At 46.9% G+C, this 21634-nt stretch overlaps 1 protein-coding gene across 2 annotated transcripts in view; it reads left to right on the top strand.

The window, feature by feature from the left end:
• Positions 1-21634, top strand: part of RALGAPA2 (Ral GTPase activating protein catalytic subunit alpha 2) — a 340680-nt gene that overhangs the window by 226235 nt on the left and 92811 nt on the right. For both annotated transcript variants that reach the window (XM_062203794.1, XM_062203795.1), the window contains exons 34-36: positions 2318-2441; positions 4991-5146; positions 11022-11180. In XM_062203794.1, the coding sequence (XP_062059778.1) occupies positions 2318-2441; positions 4991-5146; positions 11022-11180 (439 nt within the window). The remainder of the gene's footprint in view (positions 1-2317; positions 2442-4990; positions 5147-11021; positions 11181-21634) is intronic.

Consider the following 21634-nt stretch of genomic DNA (forward strand, 5'->3'; position numbering starts at 1 on the left):
TGTATGTTGTAATTTTTCATCCAAGTATGTTTATTACCATAAACTATAGAGTGACCAAGCTTTATAAGCTGAATAGAAGGAGAGAATTCTCTTCCTCCAGTTATTAATATAAGCTGAGCTTCAACTAGTCCTGCTTATTTAGTAGAAAAATAATTCATGCAGAAGGTGGTATTAATTTGTTAAAATTTGGAACCTAATTCCATACCAATATTAGTGTCTGATCAGATTACAATGTTGAGATATTAAACAATTAGATAATAGAAACATTTCCTTTTTAAAAGTTCTATTTATTTGTGTATTTATTCAAAACACAGGGAGAGAAAGAGATATCTTCCATTCACTGGCTCACTCCCCAAATGTCTGAGACACTTTGGACCAGGCCAAAGCCAGGAGCTTGGAACTCTGTCTTGGCCTCACCTGTGGGCGGCAGGATCCCAAGTACTTGAGCCACCACCTGCAGCCTCCTGGGGTGCATGTTAGCAGGAAGCTGGCTCAGAAGTGGAGCTGGGACTTAAGCTCAGCTACTCCCATATGGGACGTGGGCATCCCAGCGGGCATCTTAACAGCTGCACAATGGTGCCAGTCCCCAAAGAAACATTTCTTTTCTGTTTAAAACACTTGATGGTTTTTCCTATGAGACGTTTCAGAATATAAGCGAAAATAAGGAGAAGCATGAAACTGCTGCAGGAGGGACAATATGAACCTTTAGGGACTGTGGCAAAACTCATGAATGAGGGGGGCTTTGGAATGAGTGCTTCTTCGTTAAAGCTCTCTTTGAACAATATTGTTTTCATCTCTACATTATCACCAGATTGCTTGGTATAGGTCTAGTTACTTTGGCACCTTACTCCAGGTAAATTTATAAAAATTGTTTAGACATTCAAATATGTCACGTATAACAGATGTAACTGGACATCTAGTGTACACCAAGGCCTGTGCAAGATGCACAAAATGATTAAAGCAAAAAAGCCAGGGCTCTTTTCCTCAAAGTGCGAATCATATTTCCCTGAATTAATACTAACGTGCCCAAAATGCATCAAGGGAGAAGCAGGCAGAGGTCTCTGGGCTAACTCTCCCCCCAGCCAGGCCCCCTCAGTGTAGTCAGAGATTGGGGTTGGCACACCCCTGCACAAAGAAAATACCTAAGCATGTCCTGCTTGGAAGAAATCTTGGGGTATTTTACAGACCCAGTCAACAAACCACCCAACAGCTTCATATCCAGGTTTAGAAAGGCGGGTGGTCACGTAGACATATTCAGGCGCGTCAGTCTGAGTGACTTTAGAAGATATTTTTTACCAGAGACGGGGAGAAGTTGCACAACCACGTGTTCTCGCGTGCTGCTCAGTGGACCTGTGTCTAGGGTGTACTCTTAGGAAGCAGACTGCCTTGCTGCCATGCCCAGTCCCCTGCTCCTTATGTGTGCTTTTCTGTGTCACTTTCCATGCCTCCCTTCAACCACCACTAAAAGAGAGGTGACAATAGTAGTAATTATCTCATTAGAGCAGTTGCTAAGAATAAATGAGGTCTTGTTTCAAGCAGTCATGGACCCCTACTAAGTTCTCAGTAAATACAAGCACAGCAGTGGGAATCTGGGGCCGGTGATGTGCTATAGCTTCTTAAGTCTGCACCTGTAGCACCAGCATCCCGTACGGGTGCCCATTTGAGTCCTGGCTGCTCTACTTCCAATCCAACTCTCCACTATGGCCTGAGAAGGCAATGGAAGATGGCCCAAGTACTTGGGCCCCTGCATGTTGAGGTGGATTTGTTCTGAGAGGAGGAGCGTGGTAGGGGCAAGAGGTGCGGAGTCACCACACAGACCCTGGGAGCCGGGTGAAAGCAGGCCAGAGGCAAGCAGCCTGCAGACTCATTAATTTCAGTTGTTACATCAGCTTATATAGCCGAGGCAGCCAATCTGGTCAAGGGGCGGTTTATGCCCTAACCAATCACAGCCTGTTGCCAGGCAGTTTCCAAAGCCATCCAATCACAGCCTGTTGCCAGGCTGGCTCTGTTGCCAGTGGCCATCTTGGCATGGCCTTCTCATTCCACCACACCCACACCCAACTAGGAAACCCAGAAGAAGCTCCTGGTTCCTGGCTTCAGCCTGGCCCAGCCCCAGCTGTTGTAGCCATTTGGGGAGTGAACCAGCAGATGGAAGATCTCTCTCTCTCTCTCTCTCGCTATTTCTATCTCTATCTCTTTCTGCCTTTCAAATAAATAAATAAATCTTAAAAAAAAAAAACAGTGGGAGTCATGATAGATAGTAAAATAAAATTGTATACATAAGGATTCTGACTCCTTTAACTTTAAAAATTTACAGCCGTGAGACTCACAAAATTGCAGTGTTCTACATTGCCGAGGGTCAAGAAGACAAGTGCTCCATCCTCTCCAACGAAAGAGGAAGCCAGGCGTACGAAGACTTCGTTGCTGGACTTGGATGGGAGGTAATGAATTCCATTTAGTATTTTTTGACCAGCACTACTTAAAGCGATGTCTAAAGCAGACACTGTGTAGTTTGTTACTTGTTTTTATATTGAAAGGCAGCATAAGCAGGGAGAGGCATTGGGCATAGCCACTGAGATGGCTCCTGGGATGCTCCCATCCCATCTCAGAGTGCCTGGACTCAGGCCCTGTGTGCTTTCCCAATTCCAACTTCTGCTCACACAAATCCTGGGAACCAACAGCTCATGGCTTCAGTAGTTGGGTCCCTGCCATCCACCTGGGAGACAAAGATGGAGTTTCCAACTACTGGTTTTAGCCTGGCCGCAACCTTAGCTGTTGGGAATATTTGATGGGAGATTCTCTCTCTCTCTCTCTCTCTCTCTCTCTCTCTCTCTCTGTGTGTGTGTGTGTGTGTGTGTGTGATCTCAAATAAATAATTATTTAAAGATAGTGTAGGTAGAGTTCTGAAGTTGAAGAATGTATTGAATTTGACATTTTCTGTTTGTTGCTTTTGTTTCCTCTAAACTTTCCTCATAACAGTTTTTCACCTGCTTTGTATAAACACTGAGTAGTCAGATGGGCTCACCCAGTTTAGATAGTTTCTAGTAAATGAAGACAAATATGGGCAGAGAAGCAATGGCTTTGGCCACAACATGGAGACTGAACAAGAAATCAGTGACTTGGGGCCAGTACTGTGGCTCAGCAGATTAAGCTGCTACTTGTGATGCCAGCATCCTATGCAAGCGCTGGTTCAAGTCCCTGTTGCTCCACTTCTGATCCAGCTCCCTGCTAATGCACCTGGGAAAACAGCAGAGGATGGCCCACGTGGGAGACTTGGATGGATTTCTGGGCTCCTGGCTTTGCAGCCATTTGGGGAATAAACCAGCAGATGGAAAATCAGTCTCTCCCTCTCGCCCCTTTTCTCCCCCTCTCTCCCACCTTTCCCCTCTCTCCCCCTCTTCTTTTCTCCCTTCCCCCCCCCTCTCTCTCCTCCCTCCTTTCTTCCCTTTCTCTCTCTCCTTATCTCTTTCTCTGGAAATGAAAATATTTGAAAACAGAACTCAATGATTTGATGGGTGAAAAGATGAAAGAAGAGTTCAGTGGAGTCAGAAGTTGAAATGAAAATCTGGTAGCCATGATGGGTTGACTATCAAGCTGGTTCTCTAAGATCCCAAGATGACCGATTTGAAAAAACATGTTTCTTTCTTACAAAGCGATACTCTGAGGCTGAGACAGGTGCTTTTATGCACTCACAAACATCCACTCAAATGTCTCCCAGGGTCAAAATGCTAAAGGAAAACATATCCCCAGAATCTGAAGTCATTCAGAGTAGCTAAAATGGAAATCAACAGGTCTAAAATAATCTTCTTACTTTGAATCACTTCTCTTTGGGTTTCTCAGTTGCCTGTGTTGTGGGAAACTCTTCGGGTGCCTAAGTGCAAGCTGTCTGCCAGTCCGGTGCTAGCAAGGGGACAGGAGGGGGAAAGCACCCATGTGCAAGGCTGTTCTTTCTAGGAAGCCAAGTGGGCTGTAGCATAGCAGAGTTACTGTGCTGCCAGGAAATCACTGTTCTCCTTGCTAAGAAGCTGAATTCTTATTTGTCATTAAATGTTACTATTGGACTAATATATTTTACACCAGAGTTTTATGAAAAGACTGGAGCATTAACTCAGAGTATATGTTGATTGTACATGGCACAAAGGACATTCTTCTGTTTTGTGTGTCTGAGAATAATTTGCCAGAAGAATACTAGTTTATGCCCATTTGAAAATTTGGGAGGCCTGAGCACCAGCATCCCATATGGGTACCAGTTCGAGTCCCAGCTGCTTTACTTCTGATCCAGTTCTCTGCTATGGCCTGGGAAAGTAGTAGAAGATGGCCCAAGTGCTTGAGCCCCTGCACCTTGCATGGGGGACCCAGAAGAAGCTCCTGGCTCCTGGCTTTTGATAGGCCCAGCTCTGGCTGTTGCAGCCATTTGGGAAGTGAATCAGTGTATGAAAGATCTCTCTCTCTCTCTCCGTCTTTCTCTCTCTCTCTCTGTCTTTCTATCTCTCTCTAGCTTTCTCTCTCTGTCTCCCCTTCTCTCCCTCTCTCTGTCACTCTGCCTTTCAAATAAATGTATAAATCTTTAAAAAACCATAGTACATGTAGGGTTTGGTGCCATCTGAAGTGTCAGGCATCCATTGGGGTCTGAGAATGTACTCTCTGTGAATAACTGGGGGCTCCTGTACATACACACACTCCTGTACACATACACACTTACATATAAACGCGTACATATATGTGTGTATTTAAGAGGAAAGAAATCCACACTGAGTTGTTTGTAGTAGTTTTCTCCACCTGGTGGGATCCTGGAGCACTTTCATCCTGAATATTCTTTATTTCCTGAATATTTTTATCTTAGCTAATTTGCATGACATTTGTATGTAATCAGAAGGAAAGAAACAGAAGTGAAAAGTAATGAGTCCTTTGGCGTCCACATTCCTGCTTAGTGATTAGGAAGAGGTCAGTCTTGACCCTGGCTCTTTTCTCCTCTCGTGACCTTGGTCAGGTGGACCTTTCCACACACTGTGGCTTCATGGGTGGCCTGCAGCGCAACGGCAGCACCGGGCAGACCGCCCCTTACTACGCTACCTCAACCGTGGAAGTGATTTTCCACGTGTCCACCCGGATGCCATCGGACTCGGATGATTCTCTCACCAAAAAGGTAAGGGGCCTCTTTCAGGACCAGGCGTGGCTGCCCTCGTTGGCAGCGAGACTGTCCTGGCGCTGGCCGCGGATCAGGGCCTCGCCCGGCCATGAGGGTCTCCTCTGCACTCACCAGGAGCGCCATCTGCCCCACGGCTGCTGTGGTTCATCTGTAGCATCCAGCATGGCACCAGCTAGATAGAGACATTCATGAACCGCACTCACTCACCATGGTCGCAAGTCCTGGGATTGAGGTTTAGGAAAAGGGAGGGTCTTAAATGCTGCTACTCTTGGGTCCCCCCTCACGTGAATGTTCCCTAACAGAAAGTAATGTTTTCACCCTCACTGACTGGCAGGGCTCACAGAGTAGAGAGGGCTTCCTGACAAATGCACCAATGGGTTCTGGGAAAGCAGGCCCCTCGCAGGCTGGCTATGGCGCAGTCTGGGAGCATCTGTCAAATGGCAGGTGCAGGTGTGCTGCAGCCCAGCCGTCTCACCTTCACTGCCCACCTTGCCCTCTGCTTTGGCTTGCACCCTGTGGGCCCTTTCCCCTGGAATTCAAAGGAATGCTCACCTACCCCTGAAAACCCTCCCCAGGGAAACTTGGTCCTGTACTTCCAAACAGGAGATGTGCACCTCAGGGGACCCCAGGTTAGAAGTGAGCAGGCTGCCCTAATAGAAGAGGCATTTGGGTCTTGGGAGTTGCCAAGGAGAAGAGAGTCCCAGAGCAACTGTGAAATTTGCACTCACCCAGCAAACGACAGGTCCTAGAATCCCATCCTCATGCCCACTGTCTCCCTACAACGCAGTGTGAGGAGCTGAGGGCAGCACTGAGACACCAGCTAAGACTGGCCATTGGAGAGTCTGGAGTGCTAGGTGTCACCAGACCCTGGAGACAGGTGGCTCTGGGCTCAAGTGTATGTCTATTGTATGAGCCCGTGCCTCCATTTCCCGTCTTTTAAATGAGATTAAAAATAGCCTGTGCCACAGGATTGCTAAGAGAGCTGAGTAAGTTGATGCCAGTGCAGGTGCTGAGCCTGATAGCATTGCTCTCACCGTCAGCCCTCACCACTGCCCATGGGTCTAATTGATTCCTCTTCCCCCGGCCCGTTAGCCGGATGATTGATACGGGCTGATGGGCCTCGCTGTACCTGCTGCATTTCTTTTCTCTGCGGTTTTGCTCTTTGACCAGCGCTGCCACAGACATCTGGACCGTTTACATGATGGGCAGCAGTGCGTGTGAGGCATCAGAACTCGGGTCACAGCCCCATTACAGACACCTTTCATAATGATCAAGTGTCTCAGACGACATGACGAGCATGCAAAGGCCCAGCATCCTTTCACACGGCAGCCCCACATGCCGGAATGGCCTCCTGGCGGTGGGAGCCCCACAGCAGTCGCGCCGGCCACATGCGTGTTTCCCACAGGCGTCAGAGGAGTTGTCTCTGTGACTCGGGTTTTTGATAACTGGCCCTTGCTGCAGACAGAGCTCTTAGTGGGGTGGGGGTAGGGAGGCAGGCGGGGTGGGGGGGTCTCACCCTGCAGCTTCACCCAGCATCTCAGAGAACCTAGTGCAGCCTACCAGCACCCTAAGCGGGGCTTGGCCATTTTTACAATTTTCTGCGCCATGTAAATTGTCACCATTCTGCAAATGCATCACCGTTTTCTGTACTTCTGTGATGTAAGACTGTTTTGTTAGAAGATAGATTTATGTATAAAATATCTCAGAAACTGCTTATTAAGTAAATGTACGGTTCTGGGGTTTTTTTTTTTTTGTTTTTGAGAAAAGACCTACTGTTTTCTTAACAAAATCCCATGTCATAAATAATGTGCCAAGGCTTGGCCTTGTAGAAAGAACCCCTACTGTAATAATCAAAATTCAGCTGATAACCTTTCGCAGCTCCAAGATTTAGCATCATTAGCAATAAACTCTCTTTATCAGGATGTCTCACAGCTAGACTAAAAATCAGCCGCAGTAGCAGCAGCCCACAGTTCCTTGTCTTATTCTAACTAAATTGTCTCTAACAGCTTAAAAATGAGCTGCAACATCCTAAAGTGATTCATGCTCTCTGCTGCCCCTGTCATGGGGGGACTTTTTCAATTCTGCAATCCGGTTGCAACCCCATACTGAACTCTTGATCCTTCACCGCAGAAATTTGTTAGCTGCAGCTAGATTAGATTTTTCACAGCTAATCTAACTGCTGTAGGGGTTTGCAGAGTGGGGACAGAGCTGTGCTATTGGATTTGTCCAATTCATTTGACTCCAGGACTATAATTGCACTTATGTCTTACAAGGCTTTTATAGCCTCGGGCTGGCCAGCCGCATAAAAAACAAATTGGCAGTGATACAGTATGAGGGAAAAGGGATGAAAGGCCCACATTATCAGTCTCCAGGCAGCGCTGTTCTGGCAGGAAGTTTCTTGGTTAATTTACAAATAAAACTTAGATTTTGGGATGGGCGCACTGTCAGTTGAACAATGGGGACGTCAGGCCTGACTGTTACTTAGTAAAAGTAGCAGCCGGGCCCGCTGAGGAGCAGGAATTCTTCAATTCTTCCATTCTGGGGCCAGCTGGCGGTGTAATGCAATTAGTCGGGAAAGGAGGTCAGCCCATTAGGTGTGGACCGTGACCAGTGTCACCAGCGGCGTGCAGCCTTGGCGGCAGCCGGCAAAACAACCCTGGCGGCGAGACTTCAAAACTCCATCCGGACGGAGAGTGGCAGCACATGGGGCTGATTTCTTAAGACTTGGGAGCCTCGCGTTTGTTCGGAGCCAGATAAGCACCCCGGCACTCTGGAGCCAGTTGCGTACTGGCAGCAGTGGCGGGGGCGTGGCGGCTCCCGCCTCCAGGGTTACCCATGCATCACGGCCGCCTTGACTGGGTGTGCACTGAACAAGCCCACTGGCACGTTTCTAGTTTGTCCGGATTGATTGCGCTTGTTTTACCTTCATGTGTTCTTGTTATAGGCAGAAGAAGATGTACTTTTTGCTCTTTGGTCCAGATTTATCAGCCGACCAGTCCCACGGCCTTGGCCCTTAGTTTGCGGTTAAGCTAATTAAACTGTGACATGGAAGGCAGCTTTGAGATGGTCACTGTTCTATTATCAGCACATAACAACAGCTCTTCCTTAAGGATAGCATTGCCACGCGGGAGGATGGGTCTGTCGGTGTGATACTACCCTCCCTTGCTGTACTTTGGAGAACACAGTTGCAAATAAAATTAGGAGAGACTTAGTTGGGTTATGAAGTTAAGTAACCCGATTTAGAAAGGGGAGAGTAACTGCAAAATTTCAATACTCACTGTATTAACTCAGAGCTAATGTGCACCACAAGGAGCTGTCAGGTTTCTGGGTCCTGGCCTCGGGCGGAGCAGCACACTTGAGCCGTGTGTGATAGACAGGATGTTCCCATGAGACCTTCGCGCCCCTCATGAAGGCGGGGAGCCCAGAACCAGCCGAGGTTGCCTCCCTTTGCCGGAGGGAAGGCCGTAGGTGTGACCTACTGCTCGTCTAAGTTCTTCCCAAAGCTTCAGTCGTGTGCTGTCCCTGTTCCTCCCACCGCTGTGTTGCCGGTGACCCCGACTACCATGTTTTCACTGCAAAAGGACCGAATTGCAGGAGCGTGTTTTAAGGCTCTGGCATGTTGTATTAAAAAGGGAAGAAAACCTGTAGTATCTAAGTTGGGATTAGAGGCGTACCGAGAGATGCTGAGAGCTACTATGAGAAGCCAATGTTGCTGTTGTTGTTTTTCACTGTTTACGGAAAGGGCTGGCCACACCTGTTGCCTGCTACCCGGTGAGCCTTTATGTGTGTGGGAGGAGAGAGGGAAGCACAAAGAAGGGGGAAAAAAGATGCGCTGGGTAATCTGGCCTTCAGAAAGTCACAGGTGCCATTAAATTGTTCAGGATCATCGTGGCCTGTGCTCTACCCCCGCAGCTGCCTTTGTCCTGGAGCCCGGTTTCAGACACAGCTGAATCGCACATCCCTCAGTATAGGTACAAAGGTACAGGTGCAAGTCTCCTTTGAAATAATGTCATTCCCAAAATGCTGAGAGAGGAAGAATATACAGGCATCTCGGCAGACCAGCTTCCGTCATAACCTTCTAAATGGGAACGCGCCCGCTTTGGGGTCACCTCACATTTTCCCTTTGTGGTCAGGTAGTCCATAAAGAAAGTTGCACTTTTGCTAGCATGCTCGAAATGCGCCATGCTCCGGAGCCTCTTTTTTGCCCTTTGAAGACAAAACTCAAGCATTAGCGTTGACACAACATACCCCGCCTTTTTCTCCAAAGTGATTCTGAATTTAGTCATTTGTAGCGTTCACCCATGAGGTGAGCAGGGAACGAGAAACACTTGTCCCCGGTGGGAGATAGCGCCCTCGGCTGCCCCTGTGGAACGCAGCGGAACCTCAGACTGCCAGGAGGCGTCAGAGGGGCCTTCACAGCCGGCCGTGGTGCTTTGAGAACACGAGTTTGGGCCTAGGTTTTAATCTCTAGGACCTGGTTTCTTTTGAGGCTCACTCGGTTGATTTCACAGGCAGCTTTCTCCAGCCTGGGCCGGAACAGGCCGCGGAGGAGATCCATCAAGGGTGCTCTTGCAGTCTGACACAGCTTGGCCCTGGGAGAGCTGGCAAAAGACCCTTCCTTGGAGACTTTTCATGCCAAGGCCAGGAGTGTGCTGTTTGTCTGAGGGCCTTGCATTCTCTTTGTACATGAAAATGAGGAAGCAAGCCGGCTAAGCTAGTTGGGCTATAACAATAAAGTCGGGCCGGCGCCGTGGCTCAACAAGCTAATCCTCCGCCTTGCGGTGCGGGCACCCCGGGTTCTAGTCCCGGTCGGGGCGCCGGATTCTGTCCCGGTTGCCCCTCTTCCAGGCCAGCTCTCTGCTATGGCCCGGGAGTGCAGTGGAGGAAGGCCCAAGTGCTTGGGCCCTGCACCCCATGGGAGACCAGGAGAAGCACCTGGCTCCTGGCTTCAGATCAGCCAGCCGCAGCGGCCATTGGAGGGTGAACCAACGGCAAAGGAAGACCTTTCTCTCTGTCTCTCTCTCTCACTGTCCACTCTGCCTGTCAAAAAAAAAAAAAAAAAACCAATAAAGTTGCTCTGGGTGTGAGCCTGGGTAGCTATGGAACAGTAGAGATGGCACTGACCTGGGAGCCCCAGGCCTAGTCTGCCAGTGCTATTAGGCACCCTGGGGTGGGCAGTGCCCTCACCTTCCTGAGCTCCCATTTCTCCTTTCAGATGAGACAAAGATGACCTGGTCTGCCTCAGAGAGCTGGTGGGAAGGTTAGACAAGAGAATATGTATGAACATATTTTCTAGACAATAAGACCACTCTAAGTGCTCGTTATTAGTGTTTTTATGAAATTCATTCGTTTCCTAATCAAAGGTGATTTTGTAAAATCCCTTTCTTAAAGGTTTATCATAAATGTACTTTCTCATACATTTTGTAACTTGTGCCATAATGGCTCATGTTCCTTTATATTCATATTTTTTTATTTTCTTAATAACCATTGAATTAAGTCTTATGAAGCACCTCCAGTAATGTGGGATAAAAGGCTTATGCCCTCCATTGTTTAGAAGCAGGCTGAGCAATAGAAAGCAGAAGGCCCCGGCTGATGCAGAAGTAAAATTCCATTTTAAAAAAATCCTTGACATAGCCACTCGTGATGTGCCCACAAGCACTGGCTCGCACGCATTGTCTTAGTACCGGTGAGTTTCCTGTGTTTTTAGGCACTTGTGCTTTTTTCAAATCCTCAGGGGAAGCATCACTGTTGTGGCCTTTTTTGGTAGTAAAATATTTTTGCCTCAGAGTTTTATAATTCAATTTGTAAGCCATGACCCCTCATAAACTGCTGTTATCACCTTGATTAATAAAGAGCCAATTTGTTCTGGCAGCTCCGTCACTTGGGGAATGATGAGGTCCACATCGTCTGGTCTGAGCACTCCAGGGACTACCGCAGGGGCATTATCCCGACCGCCTTTGGAGATGTTTCCATCATCATTTACCCAATGAAGAATCACATGTTCTTTATCGCGATAACGAAGAAGCCTGAGGTACGTTTCCACCACATCCTCGCTCTGACTGCTCAGCTCGTGCCCGTGGGACTCCCTGCCCTGGAAAAGCAGCACTGTGGCAATGGGGAATCTACCGGCAGGTGTCTTACACATATCCGGATTCCGCGTGCTGATTTGGAATTAGAGATTTGGATTTCCAGAGAATCTGCTGTCACGAGCACAGAATTCGGCCTTGTGTCGCTTGGCCTCCGAAAATTACACTGGCCAAGATATTTACAGTGTTTAAGACGATCAGATTTTTAAAACTGTAGAGTTTACAGAATGTGATTTGCACTTTTGGATCTGTCGATTAGTAGGAAGGGCCGAAGGAAGCCCGGAGCACAGGCAGCGTTCGGTGGACGGCTGGGAGTGTAGGGCCCAGCCTTGCCTCCCGGATTGCCATGCTTGCTGAGCCTCTGCTGCTCGCCTGGGGATGGCGGGCGTGTCCGCGCGGAGGCCAGCACTTGATGTGTCTAACAATCGAAGTGCCTTGCCGCAGAATCAATTCAGCAGTGTCAGTTGGTATTGATCCTGGGGAGGGCTGGAACAATCCAATGGTCTGTGTGTGGCGTACACTAAATGGCCACGGCTTCAATCCTAGTCATGCCTTCAGTGCTATCTTAGCAATGCTTTATATACGGTGCCTTGGTTTTGTTGTGGAATTACTGTTATCCAAGGTTCTTTTTCCAGTTTTTTAATTAAACATGCAGCACATTAAGCCACTCAGGAAGAATGATAGCATTTTTTGGCTAGGTATTCAATTGATCTTCATTTTTATTCTAAGTTGTTCTCCTAAAGGAGTTGAAGGTTACCATTCCAAAAACTATTTTCAAGCTTTAGAATAATGGGTAACTGAGACTTATTGTTCTAGTAGGGATGTATAACCAAAAGTGTGAAAGTTGTGGGAACTAAATAAACTAACCAACAAAAGGATTTAAAACATTGCCCGGCCCGAAGTAAAAGCTACTTCCGTGTTAACTGTTATCACTATTTCTACAGTACTTTTGTTCTAGTTTGTACCATGGACAGAAAGCAGTAGTGAATTCCGAGTTTCATGTGCATGGTAGTTCTCAGGATAGAGACTGTGCGAGTCAGCTGCTGAACCCGGAGAGGTTCGGCTGTGCAGCCTCGCAGAGCCCGACACGCAGGGAGGCCTTCTCTCTCTAGTCGGGAGCAGAGGTGCCACAAATTACAGATTTGTATGCTGAGGCTTCAGAAGTGAGTGGGAAGCTATGCATGGCTTTCAAAATTGTTTTGTACCTAAATAAGCTGCTTTCAATTCCCTTTTCCACAAACATTTTGAAGACCTCTCCTACTCTCTCTCTTTCTTTTAAGATTTATTTTCTTCATTTGAAAGGCAGAGTTTACAAGGAGAGAGAGCAGCAGAGAGAGACAAATCTTTTATCCACTGGTTCACTCCCCAAATGGCCGCAATGGCTGGGGCTGGGACAGACTGAAGCCAGGAGTCAGGAGCGTCCTCCGGGTCTCCCATGTGGGTGCAGGGGCCCAAGGACTTGGGCCATCTTCCACTGCCCTCCCAGGCCATAGCAGAGAGCTGGATCAGAGGTGGGGCAGCCGGAACTCGAACCGGTGCCCATGTGGGATGCTGCTATCACAAATGATGGCTTTACCTGCTTTGATTTCGATCTCCCTGTCTCTGTAGTTCTCAGGGTCATGTAAGAAAATGGCTCTTAGTGTTAACATTTATCTTGGTCCACGAGGAGCACCACTTGAAGAATTAAACTGAAAATTTTAATATTAAAGAACCAATAAATTTAGCGTCTTATGGCTTGAAAAACTAGAAAACGTGTTTTTTTAATATTTAGTGTGGATTAACTGGCTTTATTAGTTCATTTTCAGTATGACCCTCTAAAATGTCGTTTAATTCCCTAAAAATGTCACCTTTATTTTCAAGTAAATAACATGAAAGTCATTTCAGTTCACGTTTAAGGTATCCAAAGTGATTTGTGTAAAAGGTGATATACTTAAAATGCATGACAATGGTCTTTCACATTCATTTTTAAAATTTCTTACAAAGTAAGTTTCACAAATTTGGTTATAAAATTTGACAAGATGAATTGAGCAGACTGCTCTCAATATTTTCATCTGAAAAGCCTAAAGGGAAGAAGAGAATAATGGCCAAGTAGAACTTTAGTGTTATCCGACATTTAAAGTACAAACCATTACAATGTAATAAAATTAATCCAGACATTTCCAGGGCAAGTGTGGCTGACCTTTTGTTCACCAACTACTGACCCCAGGGTGAATGTGAGAGGCTTGCAGAGGGAAAGTCTGTTTGTTTGGCTTCAGTCCCTGGTATTTAAATTGCATTCCCTAATCAAATGAAAAGGCTGTCCTCTCTATCAGGTTACAGAATCCATGGCAACATTTGGCCTTTTATATCCATAATGTTAGCCTTTTTGTTTGCATCTAAGTAGAGACACCTGGAGCAATGTTAACATTAACCGATTTAGCATTAATAGCTTCATTATATAAGAATTTCTGATCAGATCGCTGTTACTTTTGTTATATTGCTTCAGCTTGTATTGTTGTCATTTTTTATCTCCCTGCTTGGCAACCAGGCAATGATTTGCAAATTTTTTTTGTCTTGATTAATTAAGCAATATAATTATCAGTAACCGTGATGCAGTCTTTGCTCAACAAAGCTTCTGCGAGAAAACAATGGTAAGTCTGTTAGTATGAATGCATTCCACGCGTCCCAGATGCACGAGGATATTACGGACAATGAGGGGAAAGGCCGCCTGCGAGCGAGGACAAAGGGTGCCACGCAGACTCAACACACTGCACATACCGCCAGGGACGTGCTGCGGGCTCCCTGGGACACAGACGCCTCGCTAGATTACAGCTAGTCAGCAGAGATTAATTCTCAGCCATTTGGTGCAATAATTTACCCATTCCCCAGTCTTTTAACTAGTGCTCCTTACCACGGAATTGCAGGCTTTGTGCTCAAAAGGTTTATTTAACCTTGCCCATTTTTAGGCATCTCCAGCAAAATCATTATTTTTGCTTAGAGATTATAATGGACACAGCTGCCCGAAGTTGAGGAATATTCTTTTTTTGGGAGGATGGGATAGCACAAGTTTAGAGATTGTAGGTGGAGGCCAAGGCATTATTTTAGCACCTGTGTATTTTTCTGAATATAGTGTGATTCTGTGGTCTAAGTGCATTGATTTTACTGGTCTCTGGGCAGCCCTACTTCTTTAAAAAATAATTTTAATCCTTTTTTTTTTTAGGAGGGGAAAAAAAAAACCTCATCAGTACACAAAAGTCCTGCTCATTGGATAGAGTCATGCATATTCAAATTGTACTTTCATTCACTCGGCCTCATTAACAGTGTATGTAATAATGTAGGGCTATTTGTAATACAAGCTTACAGGCAGCCTTGCTTCCAAGTCCTTTGAAATTTAACATATTTTGCTTTTTTCATTCCATACACCTCCCTTAAATATACAAATTATGTGCCTGGCAGAACCCGCCCCCTCCTAACAATACAACAGCGTTTGCGAAATGGTGCGTTGAAGAAGTGCGGGTGTCCTTGTGTGAGCACACAAAACCCTTTGCATCTACCACGGCCTGCTCACATCTTGAGCTTTATATTGAACTGCCTTTTTTTTTTTTTTTTTTTTTTTTTTTTTGCATTAGATGAAAAAAAAAAAGAAGACTTGTGCTTAGCAGCATCATTTCATTGTTAAATTACTTTAAAAATAAGCCCATCTCCTTAACTACTGACACGATAGTCCTTTGGCCGTAGAAAAGAAACCTGTCATTGTCAGACTTAAGTCAGCAGTCAAGGAAAGACTCGCACATAGAGCAGCCCGGGAGTGACTTACAGGGTTTGCGAAAATGCCCTACTTGTTTTTCAGCAAAGCGGCTCTTCACCCTACACATGGTGCTGATCACAGGTGCTGCCTTCCCTCCCGTTCTGTGACTGGAAAGTAACTCCGGTGTTCAGAGCCTTTGCCTTTGTGGATCTGTGTACGTGGTGTTGGTTTTGCCGTGTGTATCTCCCAGGCGCACTCGTGCCTGCGTGGTGATCACAGAGGGTGCACGTTGGGAAGCAGCCTTGAGCAGGAGCACCCGAGACAAGAGGAAGCGCTGGTGAAAGGTCCCCAGCGCCCCAACCAGAGCGTCAGTCTTGTTAAGTGGAAAGTATGGGAAGTCCTGTAGATTCCACTTATTAACAGCCCTGGCGATTTGATCATTTCTGAGACTTATAAGAAGGAAAGAGCAGTAGCACAGGAGCTGGGGCCTCGAACTTCCAGTTCCCAGGCTGCCACACGTGAGTGGGTATCTTAAACAAGCATCCCGGTTTCTTTGAAGCTTAGCTTCCTTCGCTTCCAGGCTGAGGACCAAGGCTTCTCTACAGACCCTTCCACAGTTCTGAGGGTCTCCACTGGATCCTCTTGTTCCTCTCTGCCCACCAGGGAGCTGTCAAGGTGGTCTCTCGCTCTCTTGCAGCTTCAGCAGCTCTTGTGAGTGAGAGAGAGAGTGATTGTGTGTGTGTTGTGTTCACATGTGTGTGTGAGCATGCACGTGCACACACGCATCCCTCTTCATGTCTGTGGGGACGTGTCTCCCAGGATCTTTGCGTGGAGCAGGTGTCCGGCAGTGCTGCTGAGACCTGACATGCCGGAAGTCACGGAAGCATTTGCACGCGGGAATCTGAGAGCAGCTCAATATGGACACCTGTGTTTGAAAGCTCTTTTAAGGTTGCTAGTGTGGCCTCATTATATAGGGAGTGTGTTTGACTTTGCAACATGGTTATAAAATTGCTTTTCCTTTTACTTCACATGTGCAGTTTCCTTAAATGTTTATCCCAATGCCAGCCTAATTACCTTTTTGATGTTAAATCATGCATATTAAAATAATGAGGGAAATTCTCAGGTAAATTAACTTTTGAATATGCAAAGAATCATTTATTTGGGAAAAAATAAAAAATACCCAACAACCAGAATTTACTAAAACATTGAGATGGATTACTGTATAATGTGCTGTGTTCGTAATTTGTTTTTATCAGTGTTATTTCTAGTAAAGGAATGATGTTGAGAAATATGTGGAAAGGCATCTGCCATTTGCAAATGCTGTATTAAAATCAAATTTCTTTCCTGATTCAATGTCACTTCTAATTAGAGGCATCCCCTGGATACAAGGGATTTATATTATCCCTTTTGTCCAGCATTTGAAAGACTGCGTCACCCACAAGCAGTTGGCAGAGAATAATAAAGAACAATTATTTATGATAAGCCTTCATGCAGAAGGAAAAAAATCTATAGCCCAAGTGTGTTAGTTCACTCCTGGCTCCTTTTTATCTTTTAGAACAATTTGACTTTTGAGAATCCCTTCTCAATTGGCTTTCCTCAAAAGTTGACATGGTTTTTCCTTTTTATATTTGGTCTTGGACACGTGCATCTTCAGCTTATTGGCCAGCCAGAGCCAGCCTGCGTACATGTACAACAGCTAGCAAATGGTCGCCCCCACTTTGTGTCCAACAGTGAGGAAGTCCTCATTCTCTAGCTCCGAGCTAAAGGGGCCTTTTGGTTTGAGAGATGGAGCAGACATGTTCTCCAGGCCCCTGCAGTCTGCCCTTGGGACGCTCATGGGTTCCTGAGCTCCTGCACACAACCGCACCCACAGTTGCCCCCCCATCCACCCAGCAGGCAAGTGGGGCAGGGGCGTCAGGAGCACATAGACCCCCAAAGCTGGAGAGACACACAGATTCAGGAAATCACAGCTTAGAAGCTCAGAGGCAGAATCCTCCGTGGGGACCAATGCCAAGACAGGAAAGTCTGAACTGTGATAGACCAGTTGCTGGGGAGACTCAGTGTGGACAAAGCTGAAAAGAGCAAGGGGTGAGGCCCAGTCTCAGGTGGACCCTGACACTTTTGCAAGTTTGCCCCCTAGGGCCCTACCAGGCTCACCCAGTAAAGATTGCATAAAAATCCTCTTGTGCTTTGGCAGCAAGTAGGCATTTTGAAATATACTCAAAATGAGTCTCTTCACAGGGTCTGCTCTCAAGAGAGACTTTTTTTTTTTTTCTTTTGACAGGCAGAGTGGACAGTGAGAGAGAGAGACAGAGAGAAAGGTCTTCCTTTTGCCGTTGGTTCACCCTCCAATGGCCGCCGCGGTAGCGCGCTGCGGCCGGCGCACCGCGCTGTTCCGATGGCAGGAGCCAGGTGCTTCTCCTGGTCTCCCATGGGGTGCAGGACCCAAGGACTTGGGCCATCCTCCACTGCACTCCCTAGCCACAGCAGAGAGCTGGCCTGGAAGAGGGGCAACCGGGACAGGATCGGTGCCCCGACCGGGACTAGAACCCGGTGTGCCGGCGCCGCAAGGCGGAGGATTAGCCTAGTGAGCTGCGGCGCCGGCCGAGAGACTTTTTTTTTAAGAAAGTGTATCCAACCTGGAGCAGGAGGGAAATACTCAGTTCTGGCTCCCTCTCACCTTCCCGTCTCACCTAAATGAGGGGACCAGAAAATAGAGAAGCGTTTGTGACAGTCATAACCAGAGGCACAGACCCATTAAAAGACTGAACTCAGGGGTGGGCACTTGGCCTAGCCATTGACATGTCCACATCCCATATTCAGCTGCCTAGATTCAGGTCCTGAGTCCTGGCTCCAGCTCCCAATTCCAGCTTCCTGCTAATGGGGACCCAGGAGGTAGCAGTGGTGGCTTGAGTAGTCTGGGTCCCTGCCACCCACAGGACTTGAATTATATTCTCAGATCCTGGGTTCCGCCCAGGACAGCCCCAGCCTTTGCAGGCATTTTGTGAGTGACCTAGTGGATAACAACATTGTCTCTCACTCCTTCTCTCTTTCCATCTCAAATTAAAAGAAACAAACAAACAAAAAAAAAAAACCAAAAACCTGATAAGATCTAATCATAGGATTTTATAAAACTTCCCCACCCCCTTATCATACCACTATACTCATAGAGTTTTTTATGTAACAGGAGAATACAATGTTGGATCTGATTTAAGAAAAAATCTGTAGGGAAACAGTGATAACACAGATGGAAGAAGGGGTGATCCAAGGGAATTTTAGCCTCTGACTTAAAATCCAGAAAACAATAAAAGCAGCATAACTCCTAGTCAGATAAACATAAAAACACACTAGTGGCCTCTCCATTTCAGTTCCTTTTAGCCAATACGTTATGTCTGGCTTTCTACAAAAAAATTGTAAGACATACTAGAAGGCAGAAATAAATTTCCCCCCTCCACCAGCACACACACAGTTTGAAGAAACAGCACAAATCAGAATCATACAACTTAAAATAACTGATTAATATGCTAAAGGAACCAATAGAAAAAGTGGACAACACACCAGAAGAGATGGATCAAGTAGGCAGAGATGGAAACTCCAAGGAAAAGCTACTAGAAATAAAAAACACTGTAACAGGGCCGGCGCCGCGGCTCACTAGGCTAATCCTCCGCCTTGCGGCGCCGGCACACCAGGTTCTAGTCCCGGTCGGGGCGCCGGATTCTATCCTGGTTGCCCCTCTTCCAGGCCAGCTCTCTGCTGTGGCCAGGGAGTGCAGGGGAGGATGGCCCAAGTGCTTGGGCCCTGCACCCCATGGGAGACCAGGAGAAGCACCTGGCTCCTGCCATCGGATCAGCGCGGTGCACCAGTCGCCTGTCGCAGCGCGCCAGCCGCAGCGGCCATTGGAGGGTGAACCAACGGCAAAGGAAGACCTTTCTCTCTCTCTCACTGTCCACTCTGCCTGTCAAAAAAATAAATAAATAAATAAATAAATAAAAATGTAAAAAAAAGAAAAATAATGATGTCAAGCCACAGATCAAGGTGGCACCGAGAACACCATGCAGGATAAATCTCAAAGTATCAACATCTAGGCATGTCCTAAACAAACTGCAGAAAACCAGAAACAGAAAATCTTCAAAGGAGCTAGACCAAGAATAAGAATTACATAGGATTTTATGTAACAGAGTACAGCGTTCATGATTTTCTGCAGAAACCATGCAAACAGGGAAAACAGACACAGAAAGTGGGGGTGGGGTGAGATTGGAGACTCATCAGCCTAAAATTCTGTATCCAGTGATACTGTCCTTCAAAAATGAAAATGAGGAGCTGTCACTATGATACAGGCAGGTCAAGCCACTGCTTGCAACACCAGCATCCCATATCAGAGTACTGGTTCGAGTCCTGATTGCTGGGCATCAGATCCAGCTCCTTACTAATGCACCTGAGAAAGCAGCAGAGGGTGGCCCGAGTGTTTGTGCTCCTGCTGCCCACATGGGATACCCAGATGGAGTTCTGGGCTCATAGCTAAAGCCTACATCAGCCCCAGCTGTTGCAGCCATTTGGAAAGTGAACCAGCCAATGGAAGAGTTCTCTCTCTCTCCCTCTCTCTTGCTCTGCCTTTCAGATAAATAAATCTTTTTTAAAAAACGAAGGAGAGGCCGGCGCCGTGGCCCAACAGGCTAATCCTCCGCCTAGAGGCGCCGGCACACCGGGTTCTAGTCCCGGTTGGGGCGCCAGATTCTGTCCCGGTTGCCCCTCTTCCAGGCCAGCTCTCTGCTATGGCCCGGGAGTGCAGTGGAGGATGGCCCAAGTGCTTGGGTCCTGCACCCCATGGGAGACCAGGAGAAGCACCTGGCTCCTGCCTTCGGATCAGCGTGGTGCGCCAGCCGCGGCGGCCATTGGAGGGTGAACCAATGGCAAAGGAAGACCTTTCTCTCTCTCTCTCTCTCTCACTGTCCACTCTGCCTGTCAAAAATAAAAATAAAAATAAATAAAATTTAAAAAATAAATAAAAAGCAAAGGAGAAACTTTCTCAAAACAAACAAAAAAATTGAAGGACTTTATGGCCAGTTTATCTACCTTGCAATAAATATTAAATTCATTACAACGAATAAAAATTCTACATCAGAAGCATGGATGTACATAAAGAAATGGAGAGTTAAAGAAGGAATAAATTAAATTAGAATGAAATCTGTTTTCTTGCTGTTAAGTGCTCCAACAAATAACAGTATGTTTTAAAAAATAATAGTAAATGTTTGATTATAGTTTACAAATAATTAATGACATCAATATTTATAAGGATAGAAGGTAGGAATCAGGAATAGTATTCCTTTTTTAAGATTGATTGATCTTAGATGCCAATTTTTTTTTTTTTTTGACAGGCAGAGTTAGACAGTGAGAGAGAGAGACAGAGAGAAAGGTCTTCTTTCTGTTGGTTCACCCCCCAAATGGCCGCTACGGCCGGCACTGTGCCAATCAGAAGCCAGGAACCAGGTGCTTCCTCCTGGTCTCCCATGCAGGTGCAGGGCCCAAGGTCTTGGGCCATCCTCCACTGCCTTCCACAGCAGAGAGCTGGACTGGCAGAGGAGCAACTGGGACAGAATCCAGTGCCCCAACCGGGACTAGAACCCGGTGTACCAGCGCCGCAGGCAGAGGATTAGCCTAGTGAGCCGTGGCACCGGCCAGGATTTATTTATTTATTTTGAAAATCAGAGAGGGTTGGCACTGTGGCACAGTGGGCTAATGCCCTGGCCTGAAGCGCCAGCGTCCCATATGGGCACCAGTTCGAGACCCGGCTGCTCCGCTTCTGATCCAGCTCTCTGCTATGGCCTGGGAAAGCAGTAGAAGATGGCCCAAGTCCTTGGGCCCCTGCACCCATGTAGGAGACCTGAAAAAAGCTTTCTCCTGGCTCCTCTCTTTGGATCGGTGCAGCTCCGGCTATTGTGGCCGATGGGGGAGTGAACCGTCGGATGGAAGACCTCTCTCTCTGCCTCTCCTCTCTCTGTGTAACTCTGACTTTCAAATAAATAAATAAATCTTAAAAGAAAAAAAAAAAGAAAATCAGAGAGAGAGATCCTCCATCCACTGGTTAACTCCCCAGGTGAACCAGGCTTCAGCCAGGAGCCAGAAACAACTTCTGGGGCTCCCACATGGGTGCAGGGGCCATCAGCAGGGAGCTGGATTGGAAGTGGAGCAGCCAGATCTCAAACCGGCGCCCATACGGGACACCAGCGTCACAGGTGGTGGCTTTACCTGTTACACACCAGCACCAGCCCCAGGAATAGTATTTCTACCACCTGTGAAATGGTATAGTGTTATTTGGAAGTGGATGTGGTTATTTATAAATGTATTTTCCAACTCAGGGGAACTTCTTTAAAAAAAAAAAAAAAAAGGCAGTACTGAAAAGCTGGGCACACAAATCATGGCTGTGTCTTTGTTATAAATACAATACCTGCAACTTTTAAAATGGGATGAGTAACTAACCAAACGTGGTAAGCCAGGCCACGCATCCCTGCATTTGCAGCTTTCAGCACGGCCTGGTTCTTGGCAGGCCTGCCCATGGCAGTGTTCCTGTTCTGGAAGCTGGAGGTTCTCTCTACTTTGGAACATCGAGATGTCTCGATGGAGTCTCTGGAAGATTAATTTCCAGAAATCAAATGGAGCTTTCAGATCATGTTC

Source organism: Lepus europaeus, chromosome 10 (assembly GCF_033115175.1).
Source record: "Lepus europaeus isolate LE1 chromosome 10, mLepTim1.pri, whole genome shotgun sequence".
NCBI classification, from domain to species: domain Eukaryota; kingdom Metazoa; phylum Chordata; class Mammalia; order Lagomorpha; family Leporidae; genus Lepus; species Lepus europaeus.